The following is a 22,635-nucleotide window of genomic DNA, read 5'->3' as shown; positions in this document are numbered from 1 at the left end:
TACAAAGTCAATGTTCAGGTAACTGTTTGTGGTTTTTATAAAAATTGATTTTTTAGAATTGGGGGTTTTCAAGATATTCAATTTATAATATACCTGCCTTTGAGCTTAGAAAAAAAAACTTTTTTTTTTTATCTTTCCTTTAAAGTTTTTTTCACAGTGTATCCTTTTTTCGGAAGGACAAAACTACTCTTTTCAACTCTGCTGAAGACGCCATACCGATCAAACAAACCGTCCTGGCTTTAAAATTATTTTTGTTCATAAATACCATTTTATTACAAGCTTACTCATTTCAAATATTAGTCTTGTTAAAAAAAATACTAGGAAAGCTTCAACCAAATCAAAAATTGTCGATTATTTGTTTATTGTTTCTCGCCTTCGAATAAAAATCGTACAGACTAATTATAGCTTATTCAAATTTCTAATTCTATTTTTAAAAGCCGTTTTCGTCATACCCAGTTCATGGAGGTCACTGACATCGTTATATGCTTTCAGACATTCATTATATGCACTATCACGTCCGTAACTAGTTCTTCGGAAAGGTAAATTAATCGTGGGATAACTTCGGAGGGCTCGCGGGGGTACATTAAAATTGATGTGTCTTAACAGTTCTGGACAGTCAATAACATTTTCTATTATGTCGAAAATAAACGTTCTCTGCAGCTTGATTCGACGGGCTGCGAGAGTTTCTAAATTAAGAAGCATGCAACGCGCGGTGTAGTCAGGTAAATTCACCGGATCATTCCACGGTAGTTGGCGTAAAGCATACCGAATGAACTGCTTTTGTATCCGCTCTAATTTCACGGCGTGCGCTAGTTGGTATGGTGCCCAGACTTGAACTGCATACTCAAGGATGCTCCGAACCAATGCACAGAAGAGGGTTTTTAGAGTGTATACATCAGTGAAATGGCGCCACTGCCTTCGAATGAGTCCGAGCGCTGCAAACGCTTTGGATGCAATGATTGAGACATGATCATGAAATCGGAGTTTAGAGTCTATTGTGACTCCTAGATCGCGAATAGAAGTGACCCGCTCCAGGACGTTACCATCGATGTAATATGTATGGTTTACATAGTCAGAGCGTCTTGTGAATGAGACAATTTTGCACTTCGCTGCGTTCATCTTCATGCCATTTTGTGAACACCATAGCGAAAGTTCGTTGATGTCGTCTTGCAAAGCCAGAAAGTCCAGAGGTGCCGATACTACTCTATAGAATTTGAGGTCATCAGCAAACATCTGCTTCTGGGACTTCAGTCTAGTGCATATGTCGTTTACAAACAAGACAAATATAAGCGGACCCAGTACGCTTCCCTGTGGGACACCAGACGTGAGGACGAACTCTTTGGAACACACGGAGTTCACGCAGACTGAGGCTTTACGGTTAGTGAGGTATGAGTGTAGCCATTCGGTGGTGTGCTCTGGAAACCCCATACGTTTAAGTTTTTCGATGGCATAATCGTGTGGTACAACATCAAAAGCCTTAGAGAAATCGACGTAGACAGCATCGACTTGTTTTCTGTTCTCAATTTCAGGAAATAGTGCGTTTGTATAACACATCAGGTTGGAGGTTGTGGACCTTTGTTGCACAAACCCGTGTTGGTATTCTGATATAAGCGATCGTGCTACTCTATATAGCACGACATGAACTAGCGACTCGAATATCTTCGCAAGTGAGCATAATATTGATATGCCACGATAATTGTTGACGTGGTGAATATTGCCTGTTTTGAGGATCGGTACAATGCTTGCGGTTTTCCAGACCGTTGGGAAGACCTTCGAAGAGAGCGATAAGTTGAAGAGGCATGAAACAGGATGAGCCAGTGATGCTGCGCAATTTTTGAGAAGTAGAGGCGGAAGCCCGTCCGCTCCAGCGCCTTTTGTGGTGTCGACATTTTCCAGTGCTTTTCGAACCTCTCCAATCGAAAACCTTATTTCTGGTAGACTTATGTCATACGAATTTACACTCTGGAAGCATTCGGGACGTATCGCAGGGGACGATGTACTATAGACACTTTGGAAGAAGTCGGAAAATAATTCAACAGCTTCATCAGCCGTATTTGAGGTTTTACTCGCATCTTGTAAACTGGACGGTATTCTAGGGCCAGCCTTAAGTGACTTTACATATTTCCAGAAAGTGGCCGGATTTTGCCTTAGGTTTTGTTGTACATTTTGCAAATACGCCCTGTGAGTATCAGCAAGAAGATTCTTATACGTAGCTTCCATATTCCGAAGCACCCTACGGTTTTCTTGGGTTTTCGACTTAAAGAAGCTTTTTCTCATTTTCCGAAGCATGTTCCTTGAGTGGCGAAGTTCGGCAGTCCACCAAGACCTGCGAGTTGATGCGTGGGGCGCACGACGTACATGCGGAACATGTGTGTTGATTACCTCAAACAGTTTACCATAGAAAGTAGACATATCCAATTTGACGGATTCGTTAACCAGATGCTGTTGCCAGTCGATAGAGGCAAGAGCATTATTCAGCACATCAAAATCGCACCGCCTGAAATTTAGCTCCACTTCGGCTGGTCGATCCGCAGCATTTAACACATTGCAACGAGCATCGAGCAATACAACGAATGGTCTATGATGACAATCAACTGGTAGCAGCGGGTGTGGGGGCTCGTCTACTTCGACTTCATCCGGCATGTTACTGAAGAGCAAGTCCAGCCAGCGCCCATTCACAGTTGTGAGATTGTTCAATTGAACTAAACCACAGGCGAGTAGTGTTTCAGTAAGTACTATCTCTTGTTCAGACGATGCATTGCTAGGCAAATAACCGTTCAGATCCGCGTCACATTGCCATCTTAGGTGTGGGAGGTTGTAGTCCCCTAGCACCATTATAACGTCAGTATTGTATTGCAGAGTGAGCAGCGTACACATCAGCACTGGAATTTGGCCGTAAGTATATACAGCAGATGTAAAGTGAGCGACTCGGAAGGTGGACCCTAACAGCAACCTGCTCAAGATGGCTACTGTTCGGCAGTGAGATCAAAGTGCTTGTGATGTTATTTTTGATTGCAATAAGCACACCACCACCCCGCGATAGTTCACTGGTACGCTCACTGCGGTCACATCTAAATAAAGAGTAGTCGGATGACAACTCCGAATCAATGATGTCAGGTCGGAGCCAGGTTTCAGTGAAGACTAGGACATCGTAGTCACAACTGGAAAGCAACAGTCTCAGCTCGTTTGTTTTGGTACGTAGGCCCCGCACGTTCTGGTAGTACACAGTCAGATAATTTTTTACGGTGGTACTCTGTGATCTGGAAGCGTAGTGCGGATCAGTAGTGCATGCGGAAGAAACGGAAGTGTACTTGCCGTGACTAACATTTTGGAAGCCCCGTTCCCCGCTACCACACGCAGGACCGGGACGACTGTTGAGCGCTGGCGGCAGTGGCACGACTGCGGTGGGGGGCTCGGAGGATTCCACAATGCTAGAGTCGTTGCGTCCCGGAGTTGTCAGCGAGTCGACCGTAGAACGCCGTGTGTTGGAGACTGGTGGCCGAGGGTCAAGTTCTAGCGGGCTGGAAGCGCAGTGCTGATGAAAATGATTACCGTTAAAAGATTTGTACTTGCCATTGATGAGTTCTTGGAAGGCGCTGGCGGCAGTGGCTCGACTGCGGTGGAGGGGTCAGGGGCTACCATAATTCGAGAGTCGGTGCGTCCCAGTGGCCAGAGGAATGTGGTTGTAGCCAAGCATGGAAAAGTTCACTCCCTAGCAATATTTCATGCAAATGTGTTCTTTGATTTATCAGTTATCGTTCAACTATTTCCACTCGCGTACAAGTTTTCCATAGAAACGCTGCTGATTGTTTTTCGCTTCTAACAGTTCCGAATACCGTAGAAGGAGACTGAATGATTCAAACACGATAGTATTTATTGTATCCAAGTTCACTTGCACTCAACATTATCGCGAGAAGCTTTGAGATATTATCGCCAGTGATACAAAATTATGAATCCAAATGAACGTTAGATTGCGTTCAATTGTTTGCTTGTCGGAGCAAATAGGTATCATCAATGCTTACGGAAATTGTAGCATGGTGCATTAGCATCTGATACTTGAAATCACCAAGAATCATCGTGGTATATCACGGTGAAAGCACGACGTGGAGTAGCCGAATTACGCCTACAAGCAACCAACATTTTAAAGAATCATTGCGATCGCTTGAGTGCAATCGTTTACGATTCTTTCGTGAAACACTCGCTATATGTTGCTCCCTTTCGCTTAAAACAGGCAATACTGAAACAAAATCATCAAAGAAAGCTACCATATATTTCTTTGCTCTAAGTTGTCTCTTGCAAGCTTGAGAATGTAACTTTTAATAGTGATGGTTTGCTAGGATTGAAAGCTTATAAATAGCACGTTCAGAAATGATACCCGAATGATTGCTATGCAATACGAGTTTTTTCATCCTTGGTTGTAGCTGGTGAAAAATCGGTTGATGCGTTGGTCTTCGTGTCTACGAGGTTTCCATTTGCGTAGAGCCTACTTCCGTGCTGGGGGGCAAGAGATCGCTTGTTGGGGTTACCTCTATGCGGGGAGCATTCGGTGTCTTTTCTTGAATTTGTGGTGCCCAGAAGTTTTTTGCATTATTGCCGTCGAACTCCCGGAACACAACGCCACGTGGCCAGGTTTCCACGTCAAGCGCGATATCGCGGAATTTTTTGTCCATTCCAACTTTGAAGGATATGAAGTTCATCGTGCTCAAGTCGGCGTTCCTTTTCAACAAAGGAATTACTTTAATTGGCTCGTTGCACTGTAGACTCTCTTTAGCGAGCTCGACAATAGCTTCAGTTTTGACACTGGGATGAATTCTCGACAAATATAACCAGAAAAGTTCCTTTAGAGGTGAGACTGTCATAATCGTCTGTGAAGAAGATGACTTCGTTCCGACTAGAAGTGGTGGATTCGTTTTCGTTTGTTCCTCGCGGCGACGTTTTTTTGGAGGCTCTCTAGCTTCATTTCTTGAAGAAAGTGGTGTGGATGCAGTTTCAATGACCTTCTTGGAGAGTTTTTCCAAGATCATCGTTTTCTTATGTGGCTTGAAATTGCTTTACTGATCCTGTATAAAGGGAATATTCCCTTTGCAGAGTCGAGGTATTTGGGTCTTGAAGTAAAACAACAAACAGTTGTATACGTGGCGGCTTTACCCCCAGGGGAACATTTTCATATTCCACCGAAAAAGTAGTCAAAAGTACAAAATTACACACGGCTTTCGATATTTCCGAAAGAAGACAGATTCAGGCAACCGATTAAACGAACAAACAAAACACTAGATTTTTTATACGGAAAAACCTTAAGTCCCGTTGCCGTAAAACAATAGTTCAATGACCGGTTGCCAGCTGAAAGGTTGTTTTTGATTATTTCTGTGACCGTTCGCGCACTATAAAAGCAGAAAGGGGTGTAAAATGTTATGTAATTACATTGTAACGTGTCTATTAAGGAAATTTTTCAATTTTTATACAACTTGGCAGTAAAACTACGATGGGTGGTCTTGCCCCGTTGGGCGGTCTTACCCTGTTTACCCCTACTCGAAATTATGTTTTTGGCGCTTAGTTCGGTTTGGTCGCACGCCGATCATTTAGTGTATGCAGAGGTTCATCATCACAATCAAACCTCATGGGTTCCTGGCATGGTGATTGAGAGAAAAGGTTCCGTCATGTATGCTGTACTTCTGGAAACCGGTCGTCTTACCGTTCTCATACAATTCCATTCCATTCAGTGAAGCTACTGATTCTGAAAAAAAAACTCAACAACCGCCTGAAATGCTGCCCGAAGTGCCACACTCAATTCAACAATTGCCTGAAGTATTGCACCCAGCCGAACCAACAGTTGACCAAGAAAAGGTTCTAGCTCCAGGAGTCATTGTTGAAGACATCATTCCGTCACAGACTAACAGACATAACACGTCGAACAAACTTTTAAAAAAATCATCGTTTGGATGGTTCCAGTACTTTACGTTAGTAACACTAGCACCATCTGCTGTCGTGTTCGCACTGCGTCATGTATTTCGACATCAGCGCCAGCGTTACTGCATGTGCCAAATGGGGAACTACACAATATGTATGAGATTGCATGACAGCGCCCCAGACGACGTTTTCGCGTGATGACTATTATTCGATTGAAAATTTGAAATGAACGTTTATTGTGGCGATGGAGCTAGGTTCCAGTGTTACGTCTGTTAGTACCCATTCGTAACCGAAGGCTTCCGGCATGGCTCGGATCTTACGATCTCTTTCAAGGGGGAGGGGGGGGGGATGTTCCATATAGCAATCACACTCGAATACATTTAACTTAGAAGCCAATGAATTATTAAGCTGACAGCACAATTTTCTTTATTCATATTTGTACCAACCTCCAAAGAATATAGACGTTAAAGCTACAACTAAGTCTTTTATTTGTTGGAGACTACAACAGGTACTCTTAAGCAAAAAATCGTTTTTCTAACAAAAACGTTTTCGTGTACTTTGTAACCCAACAGCAAAAAATACCGTAGAAGACATACTTGAAAATTCATATCTCGAAGAATTTTCAACCTTGTGATGGTCAACGACTCCTATGTTAAAACTCATTAGAATAAATACAACAAGTTTTTTACTCTGTATGCCTGAAGGGCACTGGGTACTGAAATGCCACTGCGACATTCTTGCTGATTGTCTTTCGTGGCGGGCCCCGATTGCTGTGCACAGGTTACGGATTGCTCGTACTCATTGATGGAGTAGAACTGTTTTGTTGTAAAACTGTACCCCAATTAGGTACAACATAGTTGATGAAACTAATGACCTGCTTGGGATTGGAGCTCCATACTTGGTATGGAGTTAAAAGGCAAGAGCAAAGCAAATGCTCTGAACTCTCTGGTTCAGATTTGCAGAATCGGCAGGTGTCGTTCAACACTACGCCGATTTTCTTTAAATGATAAAAAGCGGGACAGTGTCCGGTGAGGAGTCCCGTGATTATCCGTAGGTCACTACGATTTAGACTAAGTAGCTTTCTGGCGGTTCCAGGGTTCGGATAGATAAACTGTTTAGCTTGTCTACAGCCCTGTGCCTGTTGCCATTGGGATACTATTTCTAGCTCTTCCCAAGTTAGTAGTTCGCTTTTGATAGCGGAAATGGACGTACCCAGAAACGGCTCGGGGCCAATAAACCGCTGAGCTGATCCCTGTCTTGCTAGGGGTTCATTACCCTCGACTCCGCAGTGTCCGGGCACCCAAAACAGAAAAACTGAATTCTGTCGGGAAAGTTCCCGTAGAGTTTCAATGCATTCCCAAACAAGTTTGGAAGCGCATTTGACGGACTTAAGTGCTAGTAGTGCTGCTTGACTGTCCGAGAATATACCGATTTTCGCATGTCTGTAGTTGCGTTGCAGACATATTTTTGCGCAGATATATATGGCATATACCTCTGCTTGAAAAACGGTGGGCCATTTTCCCAGGGAAAACGTTTCCCTGATACCGGGTCCGTATATACCAGATCCCGTAAGGGATCCCATTTTTCGAGCCGTCCGTATAAAAACTGACGATGCCAGGTGGAAGATTAGGCCCTCCATTGTTCCACATAGAGCGGTTTGTTTCAATCACTCTATATGGAATATCCATGTTGGTCCTAACGTCCATCCAGTCGGAGACTGTGGTTAATAGCGGAGTTAGTTTGAACTCCCTAAGTATGCGAAGGTGGCCGATTTGGTCCCCTTCAAGTATGGTTTTCCTCCTTTGCAACCTTAGAGCGCCAAGCTCTGCTTCCTTTTTCACATGAAGATGTAGAGGTAGTAGGCAAAGCATAGCTTCCATGGCTGCAGTTGGAGTTGTTCGCATAGCGCTGGTAACCGAAAGACATGCAAGTCTTTGAACTTTTTTGAGTTTGGCTTGCGCAGTCACTTCGTTCACCTTAGGCCACCACGCAGCATAGGTGATTCTTGGTCGGGCAATGGTCTTGTAAGATTAAAGGTCTGGTTTCAGTCCTCAGGTCTTACCGAACAGAGTTCTGCAGGCCCAGATCGCTGAGATCGCTTTCTTAGCGGCATGATCCAGTTGTGCAGACCAGTTCAGTTTCTTGTCCAGAATAATTCCGAGATATTTGACTTCATTGCTGAAGCCCAGTCTAACTCCATTCAGTATTGGAGGAATGATGGAGATCGTCCTTCGTCCGCCGAATGGAATTAGGACTGTTTTTAAGGGGTTTATGTTTAGACCCTCCTGTAAACACCATGACATGGTGGTATTCAGAGCCGTTTGCATTCGGCTCGACAGAGTTGCGTCATCTTTACCTCTGACGATGAGGACGATGTCATCGGCGTATCCAATGACCTCGTAACCAAGCTGTGAAAGCTTGTTGAGAAGTGCGTCGACAACTAGTGACCATAACAAGGGCGAGAGAGCTCCTCCTTGCGGGCATCCCTTGATCACTGACATTGTTACAGACGAATCTCCCAAGGTTGCTGTGATCACTCTGCTAGAGAGCATTGCGTGTATCCAGCTCCTTGAAGTGTGGTCGATTCCCTTATGAGATAGAGCCGTATCAATTGATGCAAAGGACGTGTTATCGAAGGCCCCTTCAATATTAAGAAAGGCACATAGCGCCGTCTCCTGATAACTCAGGGACTTTTCAATCAACGTCACTAAGCTGTGAAGAGCAGTTTCTGTTGACTTGCCGCATTGATAGGCATGTTGGTTCCTGTTCAGCGGGGAGTCGTTAAGAAACTCATCACGGATATATTTATCCATTATTTTCTCCATCAGCTTGAGAAGTGATGAAGTCAGACATATGGGCCTGAAAGTTTTAGGTAGGGTTTTGTCCTTTCTTCCAACTTTGGGGATAAACACTACCTTCACCTTCAGCCAGTTATCCGGAATATGGCCCAGGATAAAGCTGGCTCTGAAGAGGTTGATGAGTTCGGACATGATAACTGCGGCCGATTTTTGTAGAAAGATGGGTAGTATGCCGTCTGGACCTGGAGACTTCATAGGGTCGAATGAGCTTAGAGCCCAGCCTATTGAAGCTTCCGTGAACAGTCGACGGGCCAGCAGGATGGACTCCCGAGACGCCATATGTCTCGAATTGTTCTGTCGCGACCCATCACTATTCAGTTCTTCGGTCTCTGTCGATCCAGGAAAGTGGGTGTTCATAAGAACCTCCAGCGTTTTCTTGATAGTGACAGTGAGGCATCCATCCTCTTTCCTCACCTGTCCTAAACCGTTAGTATGGTCTTTGGACATCGCCTTTTGGAGCCCCGTAGCTTCCGGCAGAGTTTGGATTCTTTCACAGAAACTAACTCTGGATTTCCGTTTAGCCTTGCGAAGCTCAGCGTTGTACTTAGTGAGGGACGCCCTGTAGTCGTCCCAGTTAGACGTGACTTTTGCCCTGTTGAACAACCGCCTAGTTTCCCGACGAAGGTCACTAAGTTGATCATTCCACCAGGGTACGTCACGGCATACTGACCGCTGTGTTAGTGGACAGTTAGTGTCGAAAGCATCCATGATTCTGTTTTGTAGATCATTTGCTGCCGAATTCAGGTCAACTGAATTTTGAATGTTGCTGTAACTGAAAGCTCGTGAATCAATCAGGTGTTCCTTAAAGGATTCCCAATCTCTATTCTTAGGATTTCTGAACAGCTCTCTTTTCAGAGGGTTAGCCTCTATAATAAAAACGATGTGTCTGTGGTCCGACAAACTAGTTTCATCGGAGACATGCCAATTTTTAATCCTTTCAGAAATAGAGGCGCTACACAGAGTGAGATCAAGGACCTCCTGTCTGATAGCGTTGATAAAAGTGGGGTTATTTCCTACATTACATACATTGACATCGTTAGAAGTAAGGTATTCAAGTAGCTACTCACCCCTGGTGTTGGTGTCCGAGCTGCCCCAGATCGTGTGGTGAGCGTTGGCATCGCAGCCGATCAGAAACGGCTTGTTGATGGCCTTGCAGTACCGCACGAGCGCAGCAACTTCGGGTGGCGGTATATCACCTTGGTCGCCCGGGAAGTAGGCCGACGCGACAACCATTTCCTGCTTTCCTCTGGTTGTCGGTACTTCAACCGTGACGGCAACGACGTCGCGTTGGATAAATTCTGTAATAGGTAAAAATTTTAGTTCTCTATTTAGCAGAATTGCAGTCCTTGGTTTGGACTGCGTGTCACAGTAGATTAACCTACCGTTAGGAGCGTTAAGTCCGAGAACTTTGGATTCGTTGATCCACGGCTCCTGGATGAATGCAGCCGCTAGCTGCTCTTTGGCGAATCTCCTGCAAAAAACACCCGAGGCGCCTTTTGCGTGATGGAGATTCGCTTGCACGCAGCTAAGGCTGCTCACTTTGCAGTGAAGTTGCCGTCTTTGTCCGGATCGGAAGATAATCCTGGTATTGGCTGACGGCTGCCAACAGCGGTTTGGCTGGTTGATGGAAGTTGCTCTTCCTCACTGTTCGGCTTCGGTTGCAGCAGTCGATTGCCAACAGAAGGTCGTCGCGCACACTGTGGCGGTTTTTGACTCCGGGGGGTGCGACTGTTCGGTGGTTGATGCTTCACACTCTTGCGAGTCTTCGGCGGAACCGTCCGAGCAGCCGCGGGGTTGTGTTGTTTGGGTGGTGACAGGGCACTCACGGGGGAGCATCCTGCACGTACTTTCCCAACCGCAGGGTTGCGTTTGGGTGGTTGTGGGGCACTCCCGGAGGAGATTTCCACGCGAACCATTAGCCCATTCGCAGGATCGCTTTGCCTGGGTGGTGGCAGAGTACTCCCGGAGGAGTTACCCGCACGTACCTTCCCTGACGTTGCGACGGAGTCGTTCCTGCCTGTGACGTTCGGCCTTCCGCTTACCTTTCGGATGCGTGCTTTGCCGAAACCGTAGTGCAGTTCATAATTTCTACTCTCAACGAGTTTGGCCGATTCTTCGTCAATATCCAGAACTAGTTCGACCAAGGTCTTTACCAATTTGCGGTTACAGACTCGCCACATTTTGGTAGAGAGATGGTCCTTCTGATTCTGGAGTGAACGAAGAATCTTCTCGTCCGGAAAGTTCGCACTGTCCGCAAAGTAACCGACATACCGTCTGGCCTTCGGCAGATCCTTCATGTGGTATACACGAAGTTGTGCTCCCTTCCATGGTACGAGAGAAGGTACCTCCCTTTCCAACCACTGCACTGTGTCGTTGTCGGCACAGGCAAGTTGCAGGAAGCCATTTTTTAGATGGCAACCGTTAAACTTGGGCTTGGTGGTTGGATTTTCCTGGTCCGCAATGTGATCGAGGATGGAGGTCCGGACAGCCTGAAGCTGGTCCGTTGTGAGTAGGGAGCTGGGGTGGGTAGCAGAAGTAACCGCAAGGCTTATTGCTCCCACCATGTCCCTATATGTGGCCTTCGAGAGCGGCTTCGAACCCGATGACCCCAAACCAGTGCCGTTCCGCAGTTTTGACGTAGGACTACGTCTAACCGCACTATACCGAGATACATTCCGCGAAAACTAAAACCAAGATGTAACGACGGAATGTAAGATTTCAAACGGTTATACTGATGTAACCACATGATGGACCACAATAATCGATATGTCGTTGGATTGATAAAATGATGGACAATTTTGTGATTCTTCAATTTTCATTATCACTTCATTGTTAAACAGTGAAAATTGAATAAAAGTTTCAAGGTCGAATTTTCACCAACAATGTACCAATCATATGCGAGCACGCCTAGCACAGACTTCATGAATAGACACCAACTGCCTGCAGTGATATCCTGTACAGCAGTGGCAAAAAAAAAATTGACAGAATATCCCCGTCCCAATAGGTCAACTAATGTTAGCTTCCATCAGCCTAGACTAAATTGATGTCTTGAAGGTAAAGCTTTTTCGGAAAGTTCGTAACCACCTCCACTACCAGACAGTTTTACGTTCTGCTGTTAACAAATATGTTAATGTTAATAAAACTGATGTCTTGAAGGAGAATATGATGGCACAGGCAACAGTACTGCACCAAGTAATGTATGAACAGAGCGCTGGTTCCTCGTCGTCTATCAGTGCAGGAAAACTTGATATTCATTTTTGTGCAGTCAAGCCAAGTGAAAACTACATTGCCACTGTTGACGCACAGTGGGGCGTGGAACACAATCGAATTGCCGTTTGAATTGTCTTCTTCTTCTTCTTGTTTCGTATAGCAGCAAATATCAGAATTCAATATGATTTTTCGGATGTCGCAAAATAGGCTGCGCCGCCGGGGACAACAAAATGCGTTGTTTATTTTTGAATTCTACACTCTGCCTTTTTTTAGATTTATTTAAATAACTGAATATAGGGTATTTAAAAGACAATAGAAAACCAAAATGCTCCGTACAGATCTTTGAATAGGTAGTTAAACGAGCTGTACTGATGATTATATTTTACTAGCTAAATGAATTTAGTCCAAATGACAATACTAGTTGCATCACGCGGTGGCGGTTTAGAGAAAAACCAAATTCATTTCATCTTGATATTAGAGTTCCGACGTTAGTGTTTGTATTTTTCAATTGAAATTTTTTTGGATTAGCGTTTGCAAGAAAATATTACTTTCCATAATCTTACTTGTAATTGAACAACGCTATGCAAACATTAATTGCTGAGGCTAATGTTGTGCATCACTCTAGCCCAGTTTATTTTCGAAGATAACGGACATATAACTTTCAAATATGGTATCTTCGTTGTTCTTTGGTATCTTGAAACTGATCAAATTTTTTTCTGATTGATTCTGTATACTGATAAAATGTTTAAATTGACCTGAATTGAATGTTAACATGTTCATAAAATTCTATGTCAATTTAAAATTTTCTGTGAATATACATTTTCTACTAAAACTGTAATTCGTTATCGATATTTTTTCCACGAGCTTGTAATTACAGGAAAAAAATTTATGTGACATCTTTGCCGCTTTGTGATCGGTGAGTGAGCCAACTTCAACAAGACAAATAGATATAGAAGGAAGTTTAATTTCTACTAAATCGTACTCAATTAAATATTTTATAGAAGGTTGCCTTTTCGCGCATTAAAGAAAATTCGCTGTATTAGAATGAAAGGTATTCATCAATTGTCCAGAAACCAAATTTAGGGGAAAATCAAGTATCTAACTTTTTTATTTTTGTGGATAGAAAACCTTGTTTTACAATTTTATAGCTCCAGTAATTTTAAGTAACTTTGTGAAATAAAGTTTTTTTCTAAAACATTGCTATAGAGCTCTAGACCCAAATTTTCTCCTAAATTTGGTTTCTGGACCATTGTGAATGTTAAAGAGAATATTTTTTCTTCTAAGATAGAGTGCTGCAAAGAAATAATCAAAATACAGACCCCGTTCGATTTTGGCAACGCCTCAGAATTTTTTCTGTTGCCAAAATCGAACCATGCCAATAATGAACGGTTTTTTTCATGACTTTTTTGACTTTTTAAATGGTCAAAGACGACCTTAACAGTAGAAATGGCCACCAATGAACTAGTTTTAGTTCCAAGTCGTTGGAGGTGTCGCTTGATGAATTTGGGCTGACGACCTAGATACTTGATATTACCACCGGAACCAAAACACCTTCCTTTTGGAAGATGTTGAGCTTAAATTGGTTAAAATAAATCAAGCAAACTACAAAAGTAAAACGAGCTTAAATCAAACATAGTTTCAAAATAAAATTATAAAATTATTGTAGTCCTACGTCAACTATGCGGTCGTGTCTTGGTTACCACCCTCCTACTATTTTAGGCTGTGGACACTTAGTACTGGTATTTGGGGACACCAAGTCGTCCGACCGCTGTCGCTTGACGGAGACTTGGTTCGACTAAGCAGGCTGCTCTGTTGGAAGGAGGGCCAGCTTCCTGGCTTCAGTCGCCGCCTTTGCGCATTTGAAAGTCGCTTGACGAGGGGTGCCGATGATTCGGGTTTCCCTTCGTCATTGGGCCTTGTCTGTGGACCGGGAACTAAGTCCATTTGACTTTCGTCATTCCCTTGTGGAGAAAGTAGGATTAAGGATGAAGCAGAGGGTCCTCCGTCCAGCGATTCGCTGTCGAGGTTGAAATCATCCTCATGCTCCATCTCCTCCGTTCTGCCCGGTGCGTTTGTTTTTATTGGACTACGCTCCGATGAGTCCATGGGTTCCGGCAAAGAAAGGCTGCCGGTGGCCGAATTTTGTGAAGTTTTGTCGTTCATAAAATTCCCACGAGTCGCTGGGTAAAGAAGAGTCCGCTGCATCAGTGACCCGCGTGATGCAGTAAGGGCTAATTATTGTGAAGGGTGCCCTGGTACTCCACAGGCTCCGTTAGAGGCTGGGTATTTCTTAAACCCCCCGCCCCCCCACCACGTCATCCATCGGCACGGGTCGCATAACACCTTAGCTTAGGGGTTTTAACCATTGGATTTTACGCAACAGCCATGTTTAAGAGCTGTTGCAACCATCCTCCTTTACAGGGGCTTTGGACCCTCTGCTACAGTTCTCAATAATTCAAGTCTATTCCTAAAGGCTAAACTGAACCAAGAGAACCGTAACAGGCGGAGTTATACAAGTTACAACAAGTTACAGTAATACTAAAAAACTAGAATAGCTTGCCAGTAAAAGGAAACCGGGTTTGTAGAAACTGATTTATTATTCGTGAAGCTTTGGCCATTTAAAAATCTACAAATTTTTCCTGTCTCAATCATTTTTTTCACCCCCTGTATTAACATAAACATATTATTGATTTCACCAAATTAGCATTTGAGTTGACTTTGTTTTTACATTTGACATAACAATAATATAGTTGACAATTTTGTACTATAATTGAGTTCACAATCTGAATGTTCAGTCCAACGAGGTAAAAAAATATTTTTGGTAAAAACAGGAATTAAACTTTAAATTAGTGAGTAGAAAATATTTATAGTTTGAATTTCAATTGAGAACATAGTTGATTTGATGGATCTTTTTCTTCTCCGTGTAACCTTAAATTTTTTTAAAGATAACTGAATACAATTTTACTGATTTATAATTTTATTTTGATGATCTTCTCTCGTCAGCTCTGGATCCTCTTCCTCCTCCTCACCATCATCATCTCACGTGTCGTCCTCTGGTTATGGCGGTACATCGTCCTCCGGCCACGGAGGCGGAATCTACAAGAGCGAGTCAACGCACACCGAGGATGTCAATCAGGACATCTCCCGGCTGAGTTCGCGAACGCACGCTGCTATGCAGGGCAGCGAAGAATCCGTTGCTTCCGGAGGAACCCGACGCCGAATGAAGAGCCAACAGGATGGTCAAGCCTCGCGGCCAGATTTGATTACCGGCATGCCGGCCATCGAACGGGCAGCGCAAGGTCGTGGTGGATTCCAGTCGGTCACATTGAACTTGGGACCACTGAGCCGGCAGAATGTTGATGATGAGGTGCGGCGCAGTAGTGCTGGAAGGATTGCAACAGTGGAAAGTTCTACCAGTAGTGCGGTGTCACGAGAAAGTACGAGTTCACATGGGGGTCACGCCTCCGGCCACGAAGAACGTCAGCAATCTTCGTCGTCTTCATCGTCGTCAAGTAGAACACAGTCGAGTTCCTCTTGGTCTTCGTCTGGAACGAGCACCAGTCAGCATGGGGCTGGGACCGGTGGAAGTCAAACTGAATATACGCAGCACCATTCGAGTGCCGCCTATGGCGGAATCCTCAATGAAGAGGACGGCGAAGATTACGTTGATGAGTATGACAACGATGGCGAAGATGGTTACGATGATCAGCATGAATCTCGTGGAAACTATGGATCAAGTAAGTTAATCAGCTCCCTCTGATGGTTTTTTTCCTAAACTCTGATTTCATTCTAGCTTACCACAGCACCCGAACAAACCCGAATCAAGGTCACGACAATATCGAGCAGCGATTCAAGCACTATCAGCACTTCGACCGACGCCAGCGGCGTCAAGTCATCGACGGGGAAGACGAGAACGATCGGGCACTGAACGAAGCCCTCCAGTGTCGGGCCATTCGGTGTGCCATCATTCGCTGTTTGGCCGGTCCAATCGGTGACAAGGATATCGCCTTCATCGGACTGCGCACCCGAGTGGTGGCGCACACCTTGCACAAAATATCCTCTGGGACGGGGATCAATTTTTCCACGATGACGGTGGCCCGCGTTACGAGCCTCCCTTACATCGGACGCCCGAAAGAGATGCCCCTGAAGACGCATGAAATTCAGGTTAGGGCAACACCGGAACCGACTCCCAAACCGGACGTGATTCCACTGTGGATCGTGGTGCTGGCAGCCTGCGCCGGTACGATCATCCTGCTGCTACTGATATATCTGCTGTCGAAGGTTAGTATAACCTCAAAACGATTTGTTTCTTCAACAGTTTTATTGCAATTTTTTGTTTCAACTTCCAGTGCGGTTTCTTCAACCGAAATCGACCGACAGACTCGCAGGAGCGACAGCCGCTGAATCGAAATGGCAACTATCATGGTGATGAACATCTGTGAGGCGAGTGAAAAATACGAAAAAATCTCGATGATTCTAGTGAAATGCCAATTTCTGCTCGAACAAAAAAAAAACGAGCGAAGATAAGTTTTAATCAATCGAAACGCTTAGAAACTGGCCAGGATGCCGAACTGGTGGAACAGTTAATTTGATGAGATTTTCCCTGGTTTCCCGCGAGCTGCTGACGAAATCGAATTGTATTAACTAACTTTCGTACAACTTAAGCATAATTTATAATCGCCCCCGGCAAACCGTCTAGAATCTCAACCTAACGCGCGAATGATCTGAAACAAGAAGTAGAAGTACGATTAAATCCTTACTTAGTAGTGAAACCTGCCACTGAATAATCTAGTGAAAAGCAATATCCACCCTAGACTTGCTCGAAGCGTCGTCGTCCATCATCATATTTCTAACCTAACTTACTCATCTACTATTATCATCATCATCATCATCGATGTTGCACGAGTCGAATTAAAAAACTTGAGCTAACTAGTCAATTGAATTTGAATCTGACCTTCTCTTACACCTCCCATCTCTAATAGGTGCAATTAAAGTGACAAACAAAAATTAATTACACTAACTATCAGACGGAGAAAAAAACTAACCTTAAAAAAAAAGTCCAGATGCAATATTTACACGATTTGAGCACAGACCTCCGAACAAGTGGCTGAGAGATAGAATCTAGATCGAACAAAAAAAAAAAAAACAAACCAACAAAAAGATGCCTTATTGTAGTTATTTATTGTTAGGAAATTATCTGATTTATGAGGTAGAGTAGGAGAGGGACGAAAAAACAAGCGCGATGTTAATGAATTTTGGTGCCATTTGCGAATGTGGAATAGAAATCAAAGCTGTTGTTTGTTTTTACTCAATGATAAATTTGAAAAGTAAAAAAAAAAACTGCGAACGAAATATGTTTAGCCAAGCCATAGCATGTGTAGTGTACAGTACCCGTTCCGTGTAGCAAAACCTGTGTAACATACGATTAGTCACTTAACTTTTTTTTGCTGCTCGTATAGCGTACCGCTGTATCGATACAATAATTCTAATTAATAATTTTCGAGTTAAACTGTCTAATAATGTATTCGCTCCTAGTTTCGTTCGATTTTACCCGAAAAAAAAGAGGGTAACCGTCAACCGTTGACTGTGTAAATAATTTTTTTTATTCTTTTTGAAATAGCGAACCGCATGGAAAGAAAAAGAAAATATAGAAAACAGTTTAATAACACCTGTAATTATTTGTTCTATCGCTCCTAGAAATGCCGAAATCTGATTGACTGTATGCCATCTTGTACGTGAAACTGCTTAACTGGACCATACGCTGCATTAAAATCTATAATCAGATGGTGAGTCTGCAGGGTAATTTATCTAAGTCAAACCACGTGAAAAACTGCTTCTTATAGAAAACCCTGAGCAGAAGGAAGACGAAGTTTCCCAGCCCAGTAAAGTAGGGTTTAATGAGTATCCGTTAGAGCTGGTAAGAATGCCATTTATGTACATTTAAGAGTTGGCACCAATATCGGTTCTCTGTGACGATGAGGCTTAATTGTTTCTTAGAAGCTTGCTGCCGCAAACCGGAGAATAAACCGAAAACGAAGGTACAATATTTCGTCCTTCTGTACGTCTATCAGAAGAATGATCCTAACTTACTTAAGGTGGAACTGATTTGCGATACTGTTAAGCCGGTATTACACTCTTTGACCAATGGTCAAATATTTGACCTTTTGACATAATGGTCAAATTTATTTGACATCTTTACAACAATGATTGTCCGGAATCGGAAAGTGAACAAATAATTCTCTTTGATCAAATTTTTATCTGTCCAAAAGTGACAAATAGGGTAATCGCTCTTATATTCATCTCAGTACCTATATTCATCTCATCTTTTGATCAATTTATCGTCAAATTTTACCATATTCCCAACGTAAAACTTTCAACTTCTTGACAAAATCTAGAAACAAAAAGATTTACTTTCAAAATTTGTAGAAATTGGACAAATGAGGGAAATAAAATGAATATAGGTGCACCTAGCTGTTGAGATGAATAATGGAGCGGGACCCTATTTGAGGCTTGGTCAAAGAGTGTAATACAAAATAAAACCTTAACTAATACTGTAACTAATAATTGAGCTTTTAGAAGCTTTCTTTCACTATACTAAACTCAATTTGAGATAATTTCCTATTCTGTTACTTTAGAGTCTTTAGAAGTATCTTTTGCCACTCTAACCTCAATTTAGGATATTTCTCTCGCGATTTACATGCCTTTACTAAGGTTTTATCGACATTCTGAGCATATTTTTATCAATGCCCAGTCCGTTTAGCAATTGTTAAGGCAAGGCAAGGTAAACAAAATTCAATTTCTCAATTAAAACCAACTTCAAAACAAAATTCTCCAAGCGTACCAGTGACGCATAGTTTACCTACTCCTTTGCATACCCGTTTAACATATGCACAGGTTACAGGTAGTTCGAACATTATACCGCCTAGTGTTGGTAGTTCGAAAATGATTAATATGGGTAAGCAAAACACACTAGAAAATAATTGTACACCTATTACTCCAGCTAATATTGCTGCCGAAAATATTTTTCTAATGTCAACTGCCTGGGGCCTATTACGGCAGGTAAACTTTCTTTTTTGCAACAGGCAATGTTCGATCTTATGAACGCCATGTTGCAGGCAAAATCAATGTTTGAAGCCATTCAAATAGGCACAAATTTTACTATTAAAATTGTTTCTAATTTAAAATTTAGCAATGATTTCAAATAAAACAATTAAAATATTAAATTGGAATGCTCGCTCATTGAAGGCCAATGAGAATGAGCTTTTTAATTTTTTAACAGTAAATAATGTGCATATTGCAATTATTACTGAAACATTTTTGAAGCCTAACATAAAATTAAAATATGATCCCAATTACGTGGTTCATAGATATGATAGGATTCAAGGTTCCGGCGGTGGAGTTGCAATTGTTATTCATCGCCGAATCAAACATCGTGCTCTTCCCCATCTTGAGACGAAAGTTATTGAAACTTTGGGAATTGAAGTTCAAACTGAACTTGGGATTTTATTTATTGCCGCAGCAATAAACTAAAAGGTGAGCAACTATTTTAAAGGTGATTTACAAAAACTCACCAGAAATCGTTCGAAATTTTTCATAATCGGCGATTTTAACGCTAAACATCGTTCATGGAATAATTCTCAAAGTAATTCCAATGGCAAAATTTTATTCAATGATTGTTCTTCAGGATACTATTCTATTTTGACTCCGAATAGTCCTACATGCTTTTCTTCTGTAAGAAACCCTTCAACAATTGATTTGGTGCTGACAGATCAAAGTCATGTATGTAGTGATTTGATCACACATGCTGACTTTGATTCTGACCATCTTCCAATAACTTTTTCTTTATCACATAAATCAGTTTTAAACCCTATGAGCTCTGTTTTTAATTATAACAAGGCTAATTGGGAAAGCTACAAAACTCATATTGAGAGAAATTTCAATCATGAGCTTGATTTGCAAAACGAAGTGAATATTGATTCCGCTTTGGAAGCATTAAAATGTGCAATTGTTGATGCCAGGAATTATTCTGTTCCAAAGGCTCAAGTGAAATTTGATTCACCAATAATTGACGAAAATCTTCAACTTCTAATTCGTTTGAAAAATGTCCGCAGACGTCAATATCAACGTTCTCGTGACCCTGTTTTTAAAACTATTTATAAAGATTTACAGAAAGAGATTAAACATAAATTTACTCTTCTGAGAAATCTAAATTTTGAGACTAAAGTTGAAAAATTGAAACCATATTCAAAACCTTTTTGGAAGCTGTCGAAGATTCTTAAGAAACCTTCAAAGCCTATTCCAGTTTTAAAAGATGGTGAACGTTTTCTTGTATCCAATGAACAAAAGGCTCAAAGACTTGCTCAGCAGTTTGAGAGTGTTCATAACTCAAATTTGAATTTTGTGAGTCCAATTGAAAATGAAGTCACACGTCAATTTGATTTAAATTCTTCCCAGATTTTTTTACCTGCAGAAATAATTGAAACTAACTTGAATGAGATTAAATCAATTATTAAAAATTTCAAAAATATGAAAGCACCTGGTGACGATGGAATCTTTAATATACTAATCAAACATCTCCCTGAGAGCACAATGGAATTTTTAGTGAAAATTTTCAATTGCTGCTTCAAAATTGCATATTTTCCCAAATTATGGAAAAATGCAAAAATTACTCCAATTTTAAAACCGGATAAGAACCCAGCTGAAGTTTCAAGTTATCGACCAATCAGTTTGCTTTCTTCAATAAGTAAACTGTTTGAGAGAATTATTCTTAACAGAATGATGTCACACATCAACTAAAATTCAATTTTTGCAAATGAACAGTTTGGATTTCGCCATGGTCATTCCACAACTCATCAATTGCTCAGAGTTACTAATATGATACGAGCTAACAAATCTGAAGGTTATTCCACTGGAGCTGCTCTTTTAGACATAGGAAAAGCATTCGACAGTGTTTGGCATAAAGGTTTGATTGCGAAATTGCAAACTTTTAATTTTCCAATTTTCCTAATCAAAATTTTAAAAAATTATCTCACTGATCGAACTCTGCAGGTTGTCTATCAGAATTCAAAATCTGATAGATTTCCTGTCAGAGCAGGTGTACCTCAAGGTTCAGTCTTGGGTCCAGTCCTGTACAACATGTTCACTTCAGATCTTCCTGATTTGCCTCCAGGATGCACAAAGTTATTGTTCTGCGATGACACAAGCATTTCCGTAAAGGGAAAAAGTCTTCGTGTCATATGCAGTCGATTGCAGAAAAGTTTAGATATTCTTTCTTCCTACTTGCAAAAGTGGAAAATCTCTCCCAATGCTTCTAAAACTCAAATGATAATTTTTCCGCATAAGCCTAGAGCTTCTTTCCTCAAGCCAAACAATAATCACGTTGTCAAGATGAATGGGGTTATTTTAAGTTGGTCCGACAAGGTTAAGTACTTGGGACTAATTTATGATAAAAAACTTATTTTCAAAGAGCACATTGAGAGTATACAAGCCAAGTGCATCAAATATACGAGATGTTTATATCCTCTCATTAACAGGAATTCTAAACTTTGTTTAAAGAACAAACTTTTGATTTACAAACAAATTTTTAGACCAGCAATGCTTTATGCTGTACCGATCTGGTCAAGTTGCTGTACAACAAGGAAGAAAACGCTCCAAAGGATTCAGAATAAAATTCTGAAAATGATTTTGAAGCGTCCTCCTTGGTTTGGTACACTCGAATTACATAGACTTACTGGTGTTGAACCATTAGAAGCTATGTCAAATAAAATTATTAACAATTTTCGACAAAAATCGTTGCAATCCTCAATTGTTACGATAAGCTCTCTTTATAGCCAATAAGTTAGCAATTAAGTTAGTTGTAAGTTTACTTCCCCTTTCCTGACAAGTAGGTTTAAATCCCTACGAATAATAAGTCCTAATTGCGAAAGCAAACAAATCCTAACAATCAAAATTACAAATTTCTAACAGTGTTGAGAAGTCACCATTTGTGATTGGACACACATACTCATTATTTACTAATATTTATCATAAATACTTAAGCTACTAACAAATCCCCCCTTAAAAAAAAAACATTCTGAGCATAATTAGGAACAGTTTTTTTCCGGCCTTTAGAAATGCGGTTTTGCCAATCAGAGCTCAATTTAGAATCAAGTTATTTCTACCCTTTTCTAGTCTTTTAAAGCATTTTTAGTTATTCTGAGTTCTTTTTGTGTATTTTTTTTTGAACTCCTGAAATAGAAAAAAACTTTCTTTAGTCATTCTTGGCTCAGTTTGGGATCAACATCTGTTTCACAATTTAGATATCATTAGGTGAATCGTTCTCTTCCGGCTGATTACGTTTGGCCAAGGAAGTCTTGTAAGAAAGGTGTTGTTATCTAACAAATATTTTAGCTATTCGTGGAGATTTATTAGAATGTTCTTCGCAGCATAAAAAAAATTATAGACAAAGAAGAAAACATACACACTTAACTGCATAATGTTCTCTCGGTAAAGTAAAATACCGAACTAGTGACAACATTTTAGTTTACCGTTGTTCAGTAAGAAAATTACTGAGAAATCGGAAACCGTAAGTGTTTACCGGAATACCGTAAATTTTTTACCGAAAAAATCCGTAAAACCGAAAATTTACGAGTTCAGTGAGCTAAAATACCGAATCCTGGAA

At 41.6% G+C, this 22,635-nt stretch overlaps 1 protein-coding gene across 5 annotated transcripts in view; it reads left to right on the top strand.

Annotated features, from left to right (window-relative positions):
* Window positions 1-17,650, top strand: part of LOC129722405 (integrin alpha-PS2) — a 180,590-nt gene extending 162,940 nt beyond the window's left edge. For all 5 annotated transcript variants that reach the window (XM_055675850.1, XM_055675813.1, XM_055675822.1 and 2 more), the window contains 3 exons: window positions 14,979-15,712; window positions 15,769-16,256; window positions 16,325-17,650. In XM_055675850.1, coding sequence (XP_055531825.1) covers window positions 14,979-15,712; window positions 15,769-16,256; window positions 16,325-16,417 — 1,315 coding nt within the window. In that variant the 3' untranslated portion in view covers window positions 16,418-17,650. The remainder of the gene's footprint in view (window positions 1-14,978; window positions 15,713-15,768; window positions 16,257-16,324) is intronic.
* The last annotated feature ends 4,985 nt before the right edge of the window (window positions 17,651-22,635 follow it).

The sequence above is a fragment of the Wyeomyia smithii genome, chromosome 1, assembly GCF_029784165.1.
Source record: "Wyeomyia smithii strain HCP4-BCI-WySm-NY-G18 chromosome 1, ASM2978416v1, whole genome shotgun sequence".
In the NCBI taxonomy this organism is placed as follows: domain Eukaryota; kingdom Metazoa; phylum Arthropoda; class Insecta; order Diptera; family Culicidae; genus Wyeomyia; species Wyeomyia smithii.
This window is presented reverse-complemented; position numbering and strand designations above follow the sequence as displayed.